Source organism: Lipotes vexillifer, unplaced genomic scaffold (genome assembly GCF_000442215.2).
Source record: "Lipotes vexillifer unplaced genomic scaffold, Lipotes_vexillifer_v1.1 scaffold279, whole genome shotgun sequence".
Lineage (NCBI taxonomy): Eukaryota > Metazoa > Chordata > Mammalia > Artiodactyla > Lipotidae > Lipotes > Lipotes vexillifer.
In genome coordinates, this window is record NW_006780759.1 from 833,026 (window position 1) to 855,007 (window position 21,982).

Below are 21,982 nucleotides of genomic sequence, written 5' to 3' on the forward strand. Positions count from 1 at the left end.
TTTAAATGACAAATCCCAGGGATGTAAAATGGCTTCCTCTGGTTAGCCTGAATTTGTCATTTTGCTTCCGAGATTTTCCTATTGGCCTACTTAACCTAGAACCACGTGTACAAGGAATAATGTGAAGGGGGGATGGCTATTTTAAGAAACCGAAAAAGCCAGGTAACCACTTTAAGGCCGTTACAATTTTATCCTACACACACGCTCTCTAATAAGACATGGAGTAGCTCACTTGAAAGGACAGAGCTCTGAGGATCAAAAACGCAATACTGCTCTTTCTCACAGACTCTTTAGAAGAAGACTTGGAGAGTAAAAATTATGTTTCTTCGGACTATGAAGGGAATTTTCAATTCAATCAACAGATTCTAAAATGTCTTTAATCGAGAAATTTTCCAAAAAGGTTCTTGAAAAGAGAGGTAACTGAGCCACTTTGCACCCTCCTCAATGTGGGGTTTGTCCCTTTGCACTGAAGGGGAAGGAAAGCCATACATTCCTAATGGGGAATTAGAAAATCATTTTCTCGATGCCTACTCATTTCAGAAACAGGAGAATGCACATATATGAGGATAACAAGACAACCAGGAATTGGACGGAAGAGAAGCATCCAGCAGATGACATAACCTCCAAGGTTTGGGCAGACTAGATCAAATTTTGGAGATGTCATTTCTTAGGGTCCCCACTGTTGCGTGACTAGGCGTTTTGGCTTCTTCTGGGACTTACAGATACAACCTTGTCTTTCTATGTCATGAACTCAAACCTTTACCAAGCAGCCTTTCTGCCAGCTTTGCTCATGCTGACTTGCACGGGGCAATAAGCTACACCAGATACAAGCTGTGGGGCACGTTTTCATGCCAAGAGACTCCAAAGCTGAAGGCAAGAACTTCATCAAATATTTTGTAAAATGAGAGTTCAACATATTTCTAATCTAACTACCTTAGAGTTAATCAATGCTACGTAATGACGATGTGTGAAATCTCACAGTGCGCTCCACAGTGCAGAAAGACCTCCCAGGTATCCTCGCACATGTCCACATCACTGAGGGTTGCAAGTGTAATAGGCTGAATTTTCTTCTGGATACGTTCTACGTAGGGCCCCTGCAAAGCTGTAGATTAAAATGATGTGGACCACTTAGCTGTGGCTTACACACTAAAATGGACAACAGCAACAACTCAGCAGACAGCATTTTAACAAAAGCAGCCTAGGGACTTATTTTTGTTGGTTTGGTTTTCTAAAGAAACATACTTGATTCGACTTTTTGTATTCCATTTTTTTAAGCCTTACAACTCTGAATAGATACTGTTTAGATCTAAGCAATACCCAAGTAATGAAGATGCATCAAAAATAAACATCCTCATGGGAACACAGGCCTAAAGCAGTAGGCGATGAGCACTGCACAACTCTCTCAGGATGGCATAAACCAACAGTCCAGCTACCAGAGTCGGCAGGAGTCCGTGCCTCTATTCATCGTGGAATTGGATGGACAGTTAAAAGCCTTCTGGAATTCTTCAAAGTTGCTAACTGCACCATTGACCCTGAAAAAGATATGTCAAAGTCCATGTCATTTAATTCTTACAAATCAACAGGTTCTGGATAAAACTGTATCATTATATTGCTTGATATGATGTTGCATTCATTTAATCTGTTTACAGGGAGATAACCGAAGCCCAAAATGGTTAAGTAAATGTCCAAAGAAATGAACAGAGCTGAGACTAGAACCAGACAAATGCTATCAATCTTCCAAACATCTTCAAATTTCTATAAACTGTAGGATCTACAATTCCTATAAATTGTATACAGGGTCGTACATTCCTATAAATTCACAAATTCCTACAAACTAGATTTACCAATACTTAGCTTTTCTAACTATTTTTTAATTTAACTTTTTAAGGAAGATATAACTGATAGAGAGTATACGCATTTCAAATGTAAAGCTCATTTAGTTCACATGTATACACCCATGTTACTACCACCCAGATCAAGACATGGGATACTTCCAGCACCTAGAAGGCGCCCTTGTGTGCCCTAACAGTAGCACCTCCAAGCATAACTACTCGTCTGACCATAGATTAGTTCTGCCTGTTTTTTAACTTCACATGAGTGGACCACACAGTGTGCACTCTTTTGCCTCTGACTTCTTTCTTTCAGTATTATGTCTGTTAAGATTCATCCATATTGTTGCTATCTTTAAATTACCTTTTTTAAAAAAAACATCTTTTTAATTTATTTATTTGGCTGCTCAGGGTCTTAGTTACAGCACACGGGATCTTCACTGCTGCGTGCAGGATCTTTAGTTGCGGCATGCGGGATCTTTATTTGTCGCATGCGAACTCTTAGCTGCGGCATGTGGCAGCTAGTTCCCTGACCTGGGATCAAACCCGGGCCCCCTGCATTGGGAGCACGGAGTCTTAGCCACTGGACCACCAGGGAAGTCCCTAAATTATCTTTAAAGAACTCTTTCAATCTACAAAAACACTTTTTATAAACTCTATTATGTTTGAAGGCTCATATTTACCTAGAATTTGGTTTATGCAACCGTAAACTAATGAATGGTGTCTAGCTGTTACTGATGAGTAATGCTTTACTGGAGTTAGCTCCAAAATCTGGTGTTCTTGCAAGTTCCCTGACTGCAGTAAAGACTGCGGATTCCTACTCAGCACTTTGATTCTAACTGCCTTTTGGAAGTGGTATTTCCATTGTGTGATTTCTGCTGCACTCAAAATCTACAGTTACCACAGAGTTCACTAACAAGCCAGGAAAAAGCCTCCCCCCTCATCTATTTCTTACTCGACTGCATGTTCAAAAGGCTGACTAGAGACAGCATTCTCCGTCACTGACTGTTTCTTCCCTAATGACTTTGTTCCCTATGGGCATTTGAATGAATATAATGGCCTGTATCCCCGAATCCCCATAACCTCTTGTGTTTTAGCTGGGATGTATGGGGAGGGATGCAGGTTTCATAGTATGATTCACCTTGGGAAAGTGTTAAGGATAGAATTTAGCTGACAGTCAGTAAGTATACTCTGCAAATTATCAGCTAAAATCCAACATTACAGGCAACTAGTTAGTAAAAGGAAATTAGCTCTTAAAAACTTACCTGTTGAGTAATCAATCCACTGTGTGGTTTCATCTGCACCATTTGTCAGTGGAATCAAATTTTAGTCCACTAGAGACTGTCAGCATTCTTGACAGTTTAGCCCAGTGGGGGAGAATTTCTAACACAATGATTAGATTTTCATGCTACTGGGTAATTTACAGTCAATTTCTGAAGCATTTCTAAGGCAAGGCTTTGGGAATAAGACTTTAAAACAGGAGAAATTTTAGATGACTTTCCTGCAATATGCTAATGGATTCGTTTAAACGTTAAATATAAAGATATCCAGATGTAATATGTTCTAAGCAAAGAACAAATAAATACAAATTATTACGGTTTCTTGCATTTACTATTATACCTCTGTCCCCTACTATAGAAAATTTCCCTCAACCTATGCTAGAAACCTAGCATGGGTTAAGTAATATTAACCTTAATTTTACTTTTACTTAATATTTTATACATTCTGACAATGAAATAAGATTGTAATTCATAATTCTTTTCCCTTCATATATAAGCAATTGTTTCAAAATATGACTCAAACTAAAACCCAAAATGTAGAGCTTTTGCCTCCAGATATGAATTACAATAGCTAAATATCACCATATATCCTCCTTGGTGTTCAGAGCTACTCAGAAAGTGGGCACTCATTCATGTCTGTTGGTTGGCTGTATGAAAGAACAAGAGGCATTACATAGGATATTCTACAACACAAATTAAACCAGAGCTCTGGGTGTTTTAAGCCACAGTGCATAAGATCTCATCCTTATCTAAGAAAAGAGACTTTTTCGGCCCATGTTTCTAAGAAGTAGGCAGTTGGATAAATCAAACATGCCAGTTTACTGAGCGCCTGTGGTGTGCTCAGGGCACCCATGGATTGCTGCCTTTCAAAAATTGGAAGATAATAAATGGGAATTAATACTAGAGCTATGACTTGGATTCTAAATTACCTCTGGAGTCTTGTACAGTCTCATAGATCTCCTGATACTAGAGGTGTGTACAAAAGCCTACTACTGAAATTTAGGTGACAGAATGCTAACTATACCAGCTTCCTACAAATTAAAGAAAAGATGCTTAGTTTCCGTTTGGCCAGATTTTTTTTTTTTTTTGGTCTGTGAAATGGAGCTATCACTGTTCACAAGGCAGGCTTTGGTCAGGTCACCTATTTTAGAGCCCTGGGACGGCTGGGTAGGGGAGGAGATGGAGATGCGCAGTTAAAAACTAGTGTCACAAGGGCTTCCCTGGTGGCGCAGTGGCTGAGAGTCCGCCCGCCGATGCAGGGGACACGGGTTCGCGCCCCGGTCCGGGAAGATCCCACATGCCGCGGAGCGGCTGGGCCCGTGAGCCGCGGCCACTGGGCCTGCGCGTCCGGAGCCTGTGCTCCGCAACGGGAGAGGCCACAGCAGTGAGAGGCCCGCGTACCGCACAAAATAAATAAATAAATAAAAATTAAAAAAAACTAGTGTCACCCATGTGCCTATTTACCTAAACTGAGGCGGGCTGTGAGCACCAACTTGGATTTGTTCTCGGGCAGCTTCTGGTCTGTAGGAATTGCACCTCACCTAGAAGAGAAAACATCCCGATAATTATGTTTCCATTTCAATTACACATTTTCTACTGCCTTAACTGCTCCAAATTATACTGAAGAGTAATTTTAGACTCACCGGATGACAAGCAGTTTTAGTAGATCAGATAAAACCTTCATCAGTAGGAACGTCTATTATTCCAATCCCCAGAGTAGAAAGTTTTATCATTGTGAATACTTCCAGAATTTGAGTAAATTAAGAGAGGTTTCCAAACAAATGCTTTAAATCAAGAGAACAGCGTATGTGTCCAGGAATCAACCAACGTGTTCATTCAGTTAACACAATGCTTGGAATAGCCCTTATCAAATTTAACCACATTTGTTTGAATCAATAAAATGAATCAATCATCCATTATTGAATATGGTCATGAGAAGTAGGTATTTTGCACCCTGGGCGCTTTGTTTGCTTCATCCTAGCTCAGGCCTCGGATAGGAGGACACTGCTCCGTCTCCTTTGAAGTTAGGCATGGCTATATGACTTGCTCTGACCAATGAAATATGAGCAGAAGTGATATATGTCACTTCCTGGCAGAAGCTTTAAAAATCTGGCAGAAGTTTTAAGGGTATTAAGAACAATTTAAGATGCTACAATTAAGGGCCAGTGCACATGTCCTCATATTTCTTCCCTACTCCTATGGCGACCACGGAAGCACATGTGGAGATAAAGACTCCAAAACCCAGGTCCTTGAGTAGTAACTACGAGCAGAGCCCCACTGCTGACCCATGCTGGACATGGAACATGGACAAGGAAAAAACTTCTCCTTGCACTGTCTGTTCATGTACCCTCACCTACTTAATCCTGATTTGAACTGTGTCTTGAAATATGATACAGCTTGACGTATGAATAGAACTAGGAAACATGAATATGATGGGGGGAATCCCAAGTGGAGGAGAAAATGGAAACAAAGACATATCTGAGAGAAGAAAAAGCAAGACAGTCAGCTTGGCTGGACTGTGCGGTGCATAGTGGGCAGCAATGGGAGACCAGGGGAGGGTGAGGATAGGGCCAGATTTCTGAAGTCCTGAGCAAGAGGCTACAGTGTTTAGACTATATTTAAACATTGGTTTTGAGCACAAAGGTGATAAAAAAAAATACATATTTTTAAAAGAAAGATTTATCCGGCAGTAGTTTGAAGATTATTTATGGGCCCCAGGAAGGTTCCCAATGAATGTCTACTAAATAAGCAGCAATGAGAAGAGACAGAAGGATAAGAAGAATATCTGAGGAAAAACTGACAGGTCACAGAAACCTCAGAGATACAGGAAGCAGCAAAGGTGATACAATGCTATTGCTTTATTGCTTTTGATGAAGATAAACCATCCACCACTGTGGTTCTGAATTTGACTTTGAAGATGTCTTTGTAATGGGAGCACTTAACTTCCTCAGAAGCTAGCTAGGTGAAGTTGGTTCTCACAATTTTACCTCACTTTTTCGTATGTTATTTCCTCTTACACTCTTACATTATTATGTAGTATTGTCTTTGCTTCATACATCATTTATGAGATTTCTAAAAACATATTTTTGTTCTTACTGTTTTCCTAGTATCTTCTCAGGAGAGAAAATAATTTTACTCCTTATAAGCAGACTTATTTCAATGTACAAAAGGTTGAAAATCTCCTCAATCCGCTAGTAGGAAAAGCTCCAAGGTAAGTTTCTCATTAGTAATAATAAAATATCTTGTCTTTGTTTTCTTAATCTCTTTAAAGTAAGTCATATACAGTTTGAAATTTTATTTGGAGACATTTCAAAACTATGCCTGTAACGTTGATATCAGTTAATTTACTTCATCTACTAAGATGGACCTTAAGTTAGTAAGTAAGAACCTAAATAAGAACTGACAGACCCTGTACTTTGTCCTCTAGAGTAGAGGACAGCAAACATTTTCTGTAAAGGAAAGATAATAAATATTTTAGGCTTTGCAGATCATAAGTCTCTGTTTTAACTACTCAACTCTGCCACTGTAGCCAAAAAAAAACAGCCATAGACAATGTGTAAAGTACAGAGCATGGCTGTTTTCCGATAAAACATTATTTACAAAAATAGACAGCAGGCAACATATGGCCCACGGGTTCTAGTTTGCGAATCCCTGCTCTAGAAAGTTCTAACTATATCTGTGTTCTTATTTTAGATATCTGGCCCAGTACTGACCCAAAAGAAAGTCTCCTTAATTGAACTGTGTTAATCTCAGTGTTTTCAAGCAATTTATCTAAAAATGTCAAGTGTCTTCAATATACCCAGCCTCTCTGCTGGATGCTATGGAGATAAATAAGAAGTGTACGAAGATGTACTAGCTATGAAGATAAAAGTAAAAGTCTCTCACATTTTGATAACAATTAAGTATTCAACTGCGTGGTAATGAAGATAAATGCAAAGGAGTTGGAGATTTCTTTTTAACGAGAACTGGAGTCCTTGGGGAAGTCTGTGGAAGATGCGGAGGAGGTGGAACTTGACACGGATCCTGAAGGTAAAGATGGAACTGAATAATCTGAGGGGGAGGAGTACGAAGGGGGTCGTCACTTTGTAGAAGGAAAATCAAAAGCAAAACCACAGACACAATAGTGAGCAGAACACTGTGCGGTGGAAGTGAGGATACCTGCCGGCTAAGTGTGAGTCTGGTGGAGCTATGGGAATTTAAGTTGGTTGGGTAGAGTTGGATAAGACTGAGGAGAACTTTGAAAGGTGTTCGGTCTCAATGTGGTGGGCACTTGGGAGCCGCTGCAGTTCCTTCGGCAGGTCAGTAATGAAATAAAAATGCTGTTTCAGTGGCATGTAAGACAGACAGCGGTAGAAAGACGCCGAAGTCAGGAAAACATGCCATAAGGCCCTTGGGATAATCCAGAGTAGACGAGATCGAGGCCGACAGTCTATAGATGACGAAATAGGGTAATGGGGAGAAAGGGAGGCTGAATCTGAAGAGCAGTTAGAAGGATGAAACATCAGCTTTGGGGACACATGTCATACAAATGAGGATAGGTAAATCAAATAAGACCTAAGAATCCAGGTTTCCTAACCAGGAAGACCCAAAGACGGAGGGTGAGGGTGTGTTGACAGAAGTGAGAAAACTAAAAAGGAAAGTCACCTTGTTGTTGACTCCACTTTTGCTGATGTCAGGTTGATAAATGATCATTTATTTAGTGTTGTCATGTCAGCTTTAAGAAATAAAGACTCCAGACAGATGAGAATTCTTTAGCCAGAGTCAACCGAAGAAGACGTGGAAATGAATGAGCTTACCGAGGAGTGAACGAGAAGAGGAACAGAAAGTTGTACTGATGAAAACTTTTGCCTAGTTTTGAGCATACACATACAGATTTGCCCACTGTGAGGCCATGCATCAGAACCGTCATCAAGCCATCCCAGACTTGTTTAAAAATGAGGCCTACGTATTGCGACATAAACCAGTGCAATAACCGAATAACAAAGAACAACTGGCACTTGGCTCATTGGCCAGATACTCTAACTCAGAACTGTGCCTTATTTAGGGCACATCTTTCCATTTCTGCTCAGAGAGCCCATTAAACTCGCAAAAGGGTGACATGACTCTCCTTGCCTTTGTTGTTGCTGTTTTCAGCTCTAGTTGTCTTCACGTGTTCATTTGGCACTTGGGAACATAGCCTTGAGGGTCCCCCACAGGTTGAGAGTGGTGGGGTAAAGTCAGCAAATGAGGTGAAGGAGGAGAAATGCAGGAAACCACAGGGCCAAGTAAGCCAAAGAACGAGTCACTAGAAATGGTTACAAATAGTATCAAATACATTAAGAAGTCAGGATATACTAAAAATCAAGTGAGTTACCACAAGGCTGGTAACCCACTTGATAAAAAAATACCAATAAACCTTGATTCAGTCAGTTAATTAATTATGTCCCATAGAACATGAAGGTGATATTTGTCCAGAAAATAAACAGCAAGATAAGACTGCAGCTGAAATCACAGTTATGCCATTAAACTCTGGTGCCAAACCTTTGATCTAGGGAGCAAGCCAAAGCCCCACATCTCATCTTTGATGCCCCTTCCTTGGTCTTACTCACTTGAGCATAACTCAGGAAGAAAAGCTGGCTGTTGGTGAATTCAATGCCGGGTAGGAGAGGCTCCTCAACCCCCTGCCTCTTGTCATTTATCCATTTCCTGTAAGCCTGGGGAGAGAAGTAAAAGAGATGATCTGCTGCAATAACGGCTTTTCTCTTTTCTCGGCCAGTGCAGAGATATTAAATATATCCTCCACCATGTGCAAAACGTAGCCTATCAAGTTTTCCTTTAAGAAAACAAACACCTGGTGATGCAAGTCAACGTTGTATTGCTTAACAGTGAAGCAGGTTCACCTGCAAAGAGACCTTTCACTCAATAGATACCAAAGCAGCTGGGCCAAAGCGGGCACATGTTAAATAACGCCCCCTACCCCCAAAAAGCTTTTCTTTGTATTTCTACCAGGGAACAAACAAAGCTAACACAATGGCAAGCCGTATGGAAATAAATTTGGGGGCCAATCTATGGGCAATTTTTAAAAATTTTGCCAGGTAAGAGGGAAAACCATAATCTTCAATCATCATCATTTTATAAAATAAAGTATATTTTAACTAGAAGAGAGGAAAGATATAACCTCAGAATAACAGCTTGGTCTTTACACTGAATGCACTTAGCTTTATGAATGTCTTTCTACATCATCCTCTTATCTTGCTGCTTATGTGTCTTGTTTAACCATGGACCAGTGGATGATGAAAACATTATTATGGACTCTTACCTGGCCCGCTATATGAGAACCCCTAGCCTCTGACCGTAATTTAGAAGTTTGGTATTTTAAGAGAAAATTATAAGGAGGGCTACAGAGACTGTACCCAAGAAAATGCCTATGAACCTAGCCCTGAGATTTCTGGAGCATGTTTTAATATTACACTGAATGTACCTTCTGAAAACTATCTTTTAAATACATGATTCTTAATAACAAACATTACTTTTAGGGTGACTTTACTCCCCAAAAAGGAAAAAGAAAGAAATGCAGCTCTATTCATATAATAGAATATGATAGAGTCAATGGGGAAATATAATTCAATTTACAGAAATTCACAGAATTTACAGAACTCTAACTCCTCAAGAAAACGTCTGTGGTGTAAATTGAGGTGCACCCGTATGGTATTTTATAGTTTAATTTTTAAAATCACAGCAAATGTTGCAGTGCGTACCCTAAAAGCTTGTCGCAGACCTCCATTATCGGCAATATTTTCTCCCAGGGTCCTCTTCCCCTTTACCTAACAAAAAGAAAAAAAGAGTGTTTGACAGCCAACTGTCATTCAGCAAGAGGCATAAATATGATAGCAAGAGAAAGTGCCATATTTTAAAGAGAAAATTGCATTCAATAAATCAGAGGTAGTCATAACATATTGTGAGATGGCAAACTAACCCCAGCAAGGTGCTCCTGAACACAATTTCTGTTTTATCATGCTACACATTTCTTTCTCACCCACCTCTCTATTCTCACCAATTTAGCCAGCTCTAATAAAATGTTAACATATTCTGAGCGACTCTGGTTAAGTGGGGTCTAAAACCCTTAAATAGGCTAGGACAAAAAAATATTCTAAACCAAGATGGCCCACAAGCCAAAATCCAACCTCCCGCGTGTTTCTCTACAGGCTGCAAGGTAAGCCTGGACTTAACATTTTTCAACAATTAGGGGAGCAAATAGAAAGAAGGATAATATCTTGTGGCATGTGAAAATTATACAAAGTTCAAATTTCAGTGTCCATAATTCAAGTTTTATTGGAACACAGGCACATTCATTCAAATATGTATTGTCTGTGGCTGTTTCCTTCCTACAGTGGCAGAGTTGAGTAGGTGCAACAGAGACCTTACAACTCACAAAGCCTAAATTATTTACTACTTGGCCCTTTACAGGAAAAGTTTGCCAATCCCTGCATCAGAGACAAAATAATGCCCTATAATAATAAAGATGTCTATGTCATTAAAAAAATTACTGTGAAAATATTACTTTACGTGGCAAAAGTGACATTTAAAATATGATTAAGGATCCTGAGCTGGAGACATTAGCCTACATTATCCAGGTGAGTTCAATGTAATTACAAGGGTCTGTCCAAACAGAGGAAAAGGAAGTTAGGAGAGTGAGTGTGTCCGAGGGATGCAACGTGAGGAGACTTGACCAGTCACTGCTGGCTTTGAAGAAGAAAGGGGCCAGGAGTCAAAGAATGTGGGCAGCCTCTAAAAGCTAGAAAAGGCAAGGAAAGAGATTCTCTCCTACAGCAGCTAGAAAGGAAAGCAGCCCTGGTGACACCTTGACGTTAGCTCACTGAGACCTCAGTCAGAAATACAGAACTGTAAAATAATAAATTTGTGTTGTTTCAAGTCACTAAGTTTGTGGTGATTTGTTATAGCAGCAACAGGAAACTAATACACATTGTTCTAAACTTTCAAGCCACAGATGCCACCAACTCTTTATTTTTAAGCTAGCCCAATCCCCCAGGTATCAAACAATACCAATGAATAAAAACTAATCTTCAGAAAACATTAATCTCTGTAATCACCCAGGATCCTCCTAGCTTCAGTCCCCAAAAGTTAACACTCCTGCTTTACATACCTTCTTTCTTTTATTACACTCCTACGAGGTAAGTGCTATTATCACCATCCTTGCTTAACAAATGAGGAATCTAAAGCTGAGAGTGTGGCGCAGATGCCATTGGTGCTGCACCAAATCCCCTTTTCTACCAGGACTGTGAACCCAGTCCTGTAACTGCTAGCAGCTCAGGAAGATTAAGGTTAGCTTAGGGGAATCCCCTCACCTTGAGCTTGCTGGGAGGTGATAGCCCCGCCACTCAGTAACTGACTGATGTACAGTTAGAATAGCCCAGCCCCTTATCCCAAGCTGAACAATTTCTGCGATGCAATTCCTGCTCCAGAATCCTCTATGGGATCAAACTGAGGCTAAACTTCTGAAACCAACAGGTCTTCCTCGCCACCTTACAGGTTTCTCCTGAAACCACTTGTGCAACGAACCTTTTTATCTAAGAAACCCCTATCTTGGGCTCTGCTTCTAATGGACCTGACCTAAGAGTGATTAACTGAACTGCCCATATTTCACAAGGATCCGAACCCAAGCAGTCTCTGTCCAGAGCCTTTGCCCCATAATATGTTACCTTCTCAAGTCTTAACTCCTCTTGACTCTAGTGCTTCCGTTTATAACCACTCATGCTCAAATTTAATCTCCTTCCTTGTTCCCCTAAGCTTTTCTTTTAGAGGTTTGAGGACTAGCTTCACCCCTCAGGCCCCTCCCACTCTGGACCACCTCAGTAGACCATATGGCCCTAGATTTTTTTTTTCAGTATTTTTTCTTTTTCATCAGGTTTTTTTTTTTTTTTTTTTTTTTTGAATTCTTTATATATTTTGGGTATTAATCCCTTATCAGGTATATTTTTTGCAAATATTTTATCTCATTTAGTAGGTTGCATTTTCATTTTGTTGAAAGTTTCCCTCACTATATAAAAGATTTTTAGTTTTGATATATTCCCATTTGTTTATTTTTGCTTTTGTTTCCCTTGCTTGAGGGGACATATCCAAAGAAATATGGCTAAGCCTGATATTGAAGAGTGTACTGCCTATGTTTCCTCTAGGAGTTCTATCATTTCAGGTCTTTCATTTAAGTATTTAATTGATTTTGAGTTTATTTTTGTATGTGGTGTGAATAAGCAGTTCAGTTTAATTCTTTTACATGTAGTTGTGCAGTTTTCCCAACACCATTTTTGAAGAGACTGTCTTTGTGCCATTGAGCGCAGGCTCGGTAGTTGTGGCACACGGGCTTAGTTGCTCCGCAGCATGTGGGATCTTCCCGGACCAGGGCTGGAACCCGTGTCCCCTGCATTGGCAGGCAGATTCTTAACCACTGTGCCACCAGGGAAGCCCCATGGCGCTAGGTTTGCCTCTCAGGACTCACCAGCTGCTAACAGCCCGTTTCTCTGATGCTCCATTGGAGCTCTCCCCAGTCCAACACAAATAATGGTTCAGGTACAGAGGATTGGCCTCCACAAATGGAGCCAGAAAAATAAAGCATGGCCCTTTATAACCACAAAGGAAGCCACCCCCTCTCCTTAGGGAATGACACTGAAGCTGTTTTCTGACGGTTGAACGGATTTATGCTGAGATAGGCATGCCCTTTCTATCGTCCTTGTTGCAAAGGTACACATTTGTCAGAATTCAGTTTCAGTATCTGACACTTTGGCCAAAATGGATGTTGTAGAATAGTCTCCGCCCAATACATCACCCAGGTTTAAAATGAACTTCAAATAAGAGAACACAAGCATGATATGGGGGGAAGACTAGTGATGTTGGAGTCATACCAATCTAAGCTCTAATGCAGATTCTACCATGGGTTTTAATCACTCTGAGCCTCAGTTTCCTCATACGTAAAACAGGCTAGTAATATGCACACCTCTCAGAACCAATATGAGGATTAAATATGTTTCAATTAAGTGTAAAGTCTAACTCCCATGCCTGCATATAATAATCACCAGGAAATATGCATTCCCCTTCCTCCAAGAAAACTGCTCTTCAATTGTTTTTTGGTTTTTTAGCCCCTATTGTATTGTTCTCTCCCGGGATGGCACACCTATGAGTATGTCACAAAGTATTAGGAATATTAACTACAATTTATTGAGCACTTATTGCATAGCAGGCATCATGCCGGTGCTTTACATTATCTCAGTCATTTAATTCTTAAGACTAACGAGTTCAAAAATAGCTGCCCATTTCACGGATGAAGACTCTGAGACACAGGAATGTTAAATAACTCGCCCAAGTTCAAAAAACTCTTACAACGTGCAACTGGTTGAACCAAAATTCGGAGCTGTGTCTGACTCTAGAATCCCTCCCCTATGATTTTTTTTTTTTTTTTTTAGAGGTACTTTGCTAGTTTCTGTAATCAAACCCATGCAGATAAGACCTTACAAACTTAATACAGTGTGTTACCCCTGTCCAAATGGAAAAATTATGTTTAATGTTTCTAGACCAATATGGCTGTTAATTTCTATACAGTGCCAACCCAACACGGTACAACTGGGATACTTTCTCCAAAGTTGACAGCACAGATAAAGTTTCCAAATATTCAAATTATATATACGTGTGTATATATAGAGAGAGGTATAGATAGATAGATAGATTTATATAAAAGACCAATAGTAGTATGTTATGCATCAGTAGCAGCAACAGCTTATCCAGGTTCTACAGTCATCTGAACAAAATTATAGAGACATCTAGCACATGCTATTAAAAAAATAAAAGGCAAAAAACAAAACCCCAGAAAACAGCAATGTTCTGTTACTGTTGTGCTACCTGGCACCATTTTTTTTTACTAGCTTCTCAATCATCATCTGGGAAGAACCCTATGCTTTTCTTGAAGCAACATATATTCTAGATGGATTTTCACAATGTGATAACCCCTGAATTGAAAACAGATACACAGAAGCGCCCTTTTTAGCTCTTCCCATGACACTGTTGTAGATATTTTTAAAATATATGGGCAGAGCAATGGCTTTCCAGGACACTGATAAAGGAGCTAGAGATACTATTCAAGGATACAGAGTCTGGTTTCTCCTCCTGGATAAGGGATGGTCTCCCTGGTGCTGTATACGCTTTCAGAACCAGGAGAACCAGCTCAGTGTTCATAAACGTTCCCTTTAAAAGTGCACAGACTGTTACCTAAATTCTTCTGGAATGGTGAAATAAACCCCAGTATAATAGACTTGAGGCATAGTGAGGTTTCAGGTGCTTTCCCAGCCCAAGTTGCCAGGATGGAGCACGTGCCTGACTAACAGACCAAGAGACTCTGGGGAAACTACGTGTAAATGCACTGACCTACTCCAGTTCTGTGTGGTCCCCTGCTTCTCTTAGGTGTGGTGCCCTTGACTAGATGAATTAGGAGGACACAGTTTGCGTGTGCGTTTTAGAGGAAGATCTTCATACAGATCCATACCTATCAATAATTCTTCACTGTTGGTCGCACTGTCACAGTGAGAGAAATCTGTGTCTTGTAACTATGAAAGCAGGGACAGAAAATACAATGGAAAACTACAAGAAAAAACCAATAGTGGGGGAAGGGAATGAAAGCTAACCTGATCAAACCAGCAAAATAAGAAAAGAAAAAAGAAGTAAAAACAATGTACAGGAGATAAACTATATAGACAAAACTATAAAATCGTATTTCAAAACCTAAAACAAGTACCAAACAGATGGGAAGGCACACCACGTTCTTGAACAAGAAGACTATGACAAAAATGTCAATTCCATACATTTAATGTGATTTAACTTAGAATCTCAACGGGATTCTCTTGGGGAGTGGGGGGGAGAATGGGCAAAATGATCTTGGAGTGGATACAGAAGTATATTTGCCTGAGAGTGGCCAAGTATATAAAAGAAGAACAGTGAGGCAGCGCTTGCATTGGCAGATACCAGAAAAATCCATATAGCCATAGTAATAACGCATTGGTAGAGAAATCAACAAATAGACCAGTGGAAGAGAATATAGAATCCAGAAATTTATCTCAGTATATATGAGATTCTAATATTTGACAAACATTCAATTAAGTAAGAAAAAAACGTCTTTTAGTCACTGATGCTGGATCAACTGACTATCCTCTTGGAAGAAGATAAAAGTGAACTCTCGTATTAAACTCCACAGCGAAATAAGTTTCACACGCTTCAATATTTAAATGTAAAATAACAAAACAGTAAAAACCTTCCCAGAAAAGCTAGGAGACTACACATACGATATAGAATGGAAATGCAGAAACAATTTTTTAAGAGAGATAGGTATCTTTGACTATACGGAAATATTTAAATTTCGTTTGTCAAAAGATACCATGTACAAAGTACAATGGATGAGAAATATATTGAGGAGAAAATAGTATAATATGAATGACAAATAAAATTTTTAACATCTATAATATTTTGTAAGGTCTCATAAACTGACAAGTAAGTAACTCAATACATAAATGCTCCTCCATCCATCACTGGTGGGAATATGAAATATTATAACTTCTTAATAACGGTAGGAATCTATCCTCTATGGAAAAAAAGAATATATACCTAATAAGAGTATTTAGTGCAGCAGCATTTATTGTGGAGAAATAACTGGAGACACAGTGTAACCCTCAACAAGACATTAGTCATCTGTGTTAGAGTACATTCACACCGTGGACTTTCAGGCAGCCACTGAAAACAGTGAAGTAAAAGCGCGTGCGTGCACACACACGTGCGTGTGTATGTATGTGTGTAACTCTACGTGAGCACGGAAAAAAGTATATCAGGGTTATTGAGAAGGATTACAGGTGGAGAAGATAAAAGTGATGAGAGGGAAAGGGGAAGGAGGTAGAAGTGAAGACGAAAAAGGAAAGGAACAACGTTCCACACAGAAAAGCATGTATAAAATTACATTCGTGCCTTTATGGGAATGTACATATGTATATATAATAGAAAATCAGCATTTTAAAAGTCATTTCTTTTGTTCAAAATTCTTTATCTAAGAACTCTTAACCAATTCAGAGTCATTAATTCAAATGAGTGACGTTTTATTTCAGTGAATTAAACCTAAGCAGTAGTTTGAAAGGAAATCTTTTTAATGACATAGAGTGTAGATTTGTGAGAATTTTATTGTTTACCTTTGCTACAGCGTTTTCTGTACTAATCTGAATCTAGGAGAACAGACTAATGTTTAGGCCTGTGATTTTGAAACTTTAGCTTATATCAGAATCACCTGAGGGCTTATGAAAAGACAGACTGCCAGACCCCACGCTCCCACCCACCCCCCGCTCCCCACCCCCGAGATTCTCAGTCAGTAGGTCTGGATCAAGACTAAAGAATTTACATCCCTGACAAGTTCCCCAGGGAGGCTGATGCTGTTGGCCTGGGAACCGCACTTTGAGAACCGATGGTCTAAAGCAAGCTAGTGTCTGCGTGAGGATGAAGGACTCACAAGATGCCCCCTTCGCCACAGCTGTACTCACGTTTAAGCCAGCTTTCTTCCAATAATAGTTGCTATACTGGCTAATCATGCACTTTGTTTTTTCCTTAAACTTTTCTTCTGAGTCAACAGACCACCAAGGATCCAGGTTTCCATTTTTATCATATTTTCTACCTGGCAAAAAGGAAAGTTAAAAGATACTTGTATTATTTATGGAAACAAATTCATTTCTTCACCTTCCCTTTCCCTCACTTCAACAAGCCTTGAAAAGACAGTTCCAGCAGCAGGGAGCACTCCTGGAGGCAGTTCCTGTCTTCTCTCCAGTGTCACAGGTTAATTGTTAAAAGCACGGAAAGGAGAAAGAGGTCTGAGGAAGTTCTTTCCTTCTAAGCAACAAAGAATACTTTAAGATTTACCAACTTATTATGGCATGCACCATTCTTGACCAATCTTAGATTCTTTGTTTTCACCTGCTCTGACCCAAAAGATTCTCTAAATTATGAAATGAAATGGCTTTCAGAAAGCCCGTGGAAGGAGTCAAAGCACCACTACCAGTGAAATTCCAAACAAACAATCCATAGGAACAGCCTCGGTGAGTCACTCACACCCTGCGACCACAGCCCCTGACTCGGCTCTAAAGGATCGTGTTTCCTCCAAGTTGCCAGGAGCCAAGAGACACATAAAACCTCTGTTATGAATCATTCCACAGCCATCAGTGTAGATGGAAGGCCCATCTGTCCTGCTTTGACAAGGAAGGTTGCTGTAAAGAGAGAACTTGGAACAAGAATGGAAATCTCCAAAACATAGCAGAAGAAAAGATTAGTTATAACATTTTCTCTACATCCCTCAAAAAAAAGTCTGGGTGGATCTGGACTACCTTCTACACTCAAGGTTACTATTGGTTTAAATTTAATTATGCAGAGAACTCTTCACTGGGCTTACAAGAAAGTCCCCTAAGCAAAGGTGTTAACTGAAACAATCCAAAGCTCTTCAGCAAGGCTGGATGCCACTACCACCAACCCCTGGTAGAGCACAGTGTCACTGTCCCCTACCCACTAACCAAGCGATCATTAAACAGTTACTGTGCAATGCACTGCTCTAAGTACTGGTTACAGAGTGAAATGCCATCTTTAGATTCTGTCCTTTGAGAGGGAATCCAAAAGGCTTCCAGAAGATTCTGAGGGAGAACTATGCTTAAGTTTCCCAGGAAGAAAGGCCCAGAACCAAGAGACCACTACTGGCTTTTGTTTCTTAGCTAAGACTCTCCTCTCAGATAACCCAAACATGCAATTCAGAAGGTGTAGCTCTGGGGATTCAGATGACTACAAGGCAGCTACGTTTTAACAGGGAGGGGAGGCCAGGGGGGCAAAAAACTTAGGTGATTAAGGAAAGGCTGGTGGGAGTACAAGAATTATCAGAAGGAGAGGAACCAAAAGGGTCCCTGGCCCTGGGGTAGGCATCCGGGAAAGGATGTTGGAGACATCACAGACACGGAAGAAAGAGGTCCCTCTATACAGTGTTGCCTTGGGCCAGGCAGTTCTTGAGTCTGCCCTGTAAATCACTGTGTGGATGTGGATGTGATTGCAATTTGCTGCTAATTCCTAAGTTTCGGAGATTTCATGTGGCTTTCCAATAAAACTCCAAAGTTAAAGGAGAAAGGAGCTCTGATTAAAAATGATGACTCTCAAAGGGCAATCATTTCTTTAGTTTATGCCATATTCTGCTCTTTCCTTTTGCTTAAATGTCATCAGGATACATAGCATACTCTCTATATTATTCATTATTAGGAAAGCATAGCCTTTCTAAAAATATTCTGAATATATGACAGCATAGAGAAAAACAGAGATTAAGCATTGCATAATCCTGGAAATAGTATAAAGGAACTAGTCAGCCAAGCTTCAGAGTCCTAACTCGCTGAGTCCTAACTTGGCAGCATGTATAATCATCTTCAGAGCAGAGCTCACACCTCCAGGGAGAGCATCTCAAAATGGTGAACAAAGAAATGAAAGGAAGAAAAGCTACAAAGTAATTCCTGTAACTACTGTGGCAGCTACAGCAACCCAGATCTAAATGCAAAGCTAATTTCCTTGAAATTACAAGGTCTTTTTTTTTTTATTCTACCCCATCTCCAATGGGAACAATTATTTATTTACTGCAAGCTATCACAGCAAGACATGGGGGAAAGTTTTCAATCAGCAATCATACTGCTTTGGATAATCTTCAATCTATGATGATACCACTATGCAAAGATAATAGCAACAATTAACATCCATATGGTCAACATGACCATAAAAGCATCAGCTTATACACTGAACCAGTACTTACCATTATTATCAAATCCATGTGTAAATTCATGTCCAACAATTACTCCTATAGCGCCGTAACTCAGAGATCTACAGCATAAATGTATAATTGGGAGAAAATTACAAGCATGAACGTCAGAGCATAATCCTTCAATATTTTCTCAACAAAAAGCCAAGATAATCTGTTTATTAACCACACTCACAAAATTGTAAAAAAAAAAAAACAAAGTAAACACATCCTTCTCATTGAGATAGACAAAGAAAATATAATTTCTAACATTGTCATTATGAGCATTTATGGGCCTTGGTTCCTACCCTGTGAAATCAGGGACGTGAAAGAGATGTTTTTTAAAGTCCCTTCCAGCCCTAAGGCTTCTATGGTTCCATATCTGCTCTAGCTGTAGTTTATATGTATAAACACCCAAAGCAGCAGCAGGGTTTGAAAAGATCCTGTCAGTAAACATACCGCTTATTTTTTATCTGAGAACCTGTTGAAAAATCACTACGGACTTAGAAGTTAAATTGTTTTCCAAACGGAGTCATGAAACAGGAAGAGAGCAGAGATTAAAAGGGATCACGCTGCTTTCAAAGGTAGTCATGTTCCTCTGCTTCTGTGACAGACAAATTCACAGCTGAACAGCAAAGACTGTGAAGCCTGAACCAGATCTGGAAAAGCCGTGATATTATTTCTCTTCACCCCTAAAGAACCACGTGGTAGGTCACCTACAAAGGTGACCGCCGACAATGCCACCCACCCTGAACGCATGTGCTCCTCCTCCCGCCAAGAGGAAATCTATTTCCTCCCCCCTTGAATCTGGATGAGCCTTGGGACCTGCTGTGGCCAACAGAACGCAGCGGAAGGGGCCGGGTGTGACTTCTGAGCTGAGGCCTTGTAACTGCCATTTTTGTGCCTCCTTGGAAGTCAGCTACAGTGTAAAGAAGTTGGGGTAATGAGCTGGAGAAAGAGAAGCCAAGCGAAGCAAGTGAGAGATGCCAAACGTCGAGAGACCTCTAAAGAAAGAGAGAGGCCCAGCCAGGCCCCAGCCCTTAGAGCCAGCCCAACTGAGGCACCAGACATGAGAGCAAAATCATCTTAGATCCTATGGCCCCCGTCGAGCTGTCCCAGCCAGTATTACACAGAGCAGAAACAAGCTGTCTCGGCTGAGTCCCGCCCAAATTGCAGAATCATGAGCGAACAGTGGTGGTGCTTTGTTACGGAGCAATAGGTAACTGAAAGAGAACATATAAATCACATATCAGGAAATCAACAGGGGGGCTTCCCTATATGTGAGTCTGGGATCTTCTCTCTCAACTAAAAGTTCCCTGAAGGCCAAACCCTTATCTACCTGATTGCTGCTAAATTCTCTGCACCTAGTACACAGTAAGTAATAATGATTTAACTAATTGATTAATTAACTTTACCATTTCTTGCAAGTGACAGATCAATATGTAACTTATTTTAGTCATTTAACGTGTGCATGAGGACTACAGACAACTTAAAATCCTTGTTATAAGGATTCTTCCTAAGATTTGTAATTATACTAAAAATATTTCACAGTTGGTTCCTGATGCAACATCAAAGTCACCCAGCAAATAGACAGGACCTATAGGTGGAAGGAACAAAAATTTTTGAAGCAACATGTTATTACAGGACATAATGATCCTTAACATGTTAATTGTTTGCCTCAACTATACCCGAGGAAGTGTTGTAGGATTTAATTTTTCCCTTTGGTGGCAGTTCCTTCCTTTGTTATTTCTTTCCTGCAAGGTAATATGCATTTGAAAAAATGCTTTCCTACTGTTTCTCCATCATTGCAAACCTTCATTAAAGAAGTAAGAGTAGGGCTTCCCTGGTGGCGCAGTGGTTGGGAGTCCGCCTGCCGATGCAGGGGACACGGGTTCGTGCCCCGGTCCAGAAGGATCCCACATCCCATGTGCCGTGGAGCGGCTGGGCCCGTGAGCCACGGCCGCTGAGCCTGCGCGCCCGGAGGCTGTGCTCCGCAGGGGGAGAGGCCACAGCGGTCAGAGGCCCGCATACCGCAAAAAAAAAAAAAAAAAAAAAAAAAAAAATTATGCATTTCAATCATAGATCTATCAGAGCAGTGTGGGACAAACTTGTAATTTTACATAGTGCTAATTTTTGCAGCAGTAGCTATCACTATGCAGCCTGCAACATTTCATTTTTTCCAGGACTCTCAGCTGAGAATAGTACTCGGTCCTCTACAAGCCTCGGTCAATGCCGTTGACTGGATGAATTTAAGGGATGAACAATGGAAGCTTATAGCAACTGCTCTGCAATAAATGTCCCTTAACAGGGCCTGCTCCAACGAGCTTCCTATTTGCAAAGGGTAATAGAAAATTCAGAAAATGATTGAATCACTGCAAGTTCCAATTCTCAGTTACATAATCACAATCTTTTGGACAAGAGCCAAAGAAAAAGTAATTTTAGATGACTAAGCCTGACAATGATAATGTTTCATAATACTAAATTCACATCTTCCGTTTTATCAATGGACATTATTTAAATTAGCATGTGATAAAAATAAATAAATAAACTTGCATGCCTTTTAAAATGTGACTTGCTGGCCAGAAACAAGAAGGCTCCTGCAGAGAAAATCTAGCCTTCCAAAAATAAAATGCGGAAGATGACAATTTTTCCACCTACTCAGTTTCTCTTTTGCTCTTACTACCCGATGGGTTTAACATAAGCACAGGATTTGCTGTCAACAACAAAACCACCGTACTGCTGTCTGGAGCAACCATGAGCTTGTGCTGTCATCAGGTAGAGGCTACTCTGTGCCTGAAGTGGAAATTCATAAAAATCTCAGAGTTACAAGCAGCTTTACAGTCACTTAGCTCAATTCCTTAGCAGAGGTCTACAAAAACCCATTCAAATTCAAACCCATTCAGAAGTCCTAAGACTTCTCCCCTTAGGCATGTCCAATGACCAGGAGCTCATCCCCTTCTGAGGTGGACCATTCCCTCTTCGAGTAGTTCTGAACAAAACAGTGCTCCTAACTGTTGATCTGGAATCTCTCTCCTATCTGTCAGTCTAGT

At 40.3% G+C, this 21,982-nt stretch overlaps 1 protein-coding gene across 2 annotated transcripts in view; it reads right to left on the minus strand.

Moving 5' to 3' along the window:
• Window positions 1–1,182: 1,182 nt before the first annotated feature.
• Window positions 1,183–21,982, minus strand: part of PHEX (phosphate regulating endopeptidase X-linked) — a 198,757-nt gene continuing 177,957 nt past the window's right edge. The window contains exons 17-22 of one of the 2 annotated variants that reach the window (XM_007454158.1): window positions 18,948–19,015; window positions 16,666–16,796; window positions 9,847–9,912; window positions 8,698–8,802; window positions 4,574–4,650; window positions 1,183–1,532 (exon numbers count right to left, since the gene is read on the minus strand). In XM_007454158.1, the coding sequence (XP_007454220.1) occupies window positions 1,430–1,532; window positions 4,574–4,650; window positions 8,698–8,802; window positions 9,847–9,912; window positions 16,666–16,796; window positions 18,948–19,015 (550 nt within the window). In that variant the 3' untranslated portion in view covers window positions 1,183–1,429. The remainder of the gene's footprint in view (window positions 1,533–4,573; window positions 4,651–8,697; window positions 8,803–9,846; window positions 9,913–16,665; window positions 16,797–18,947; window positions 19,016–21,982) is intronic. The other variant, XM_007454159.1, reaches the window with a different exon arrangement.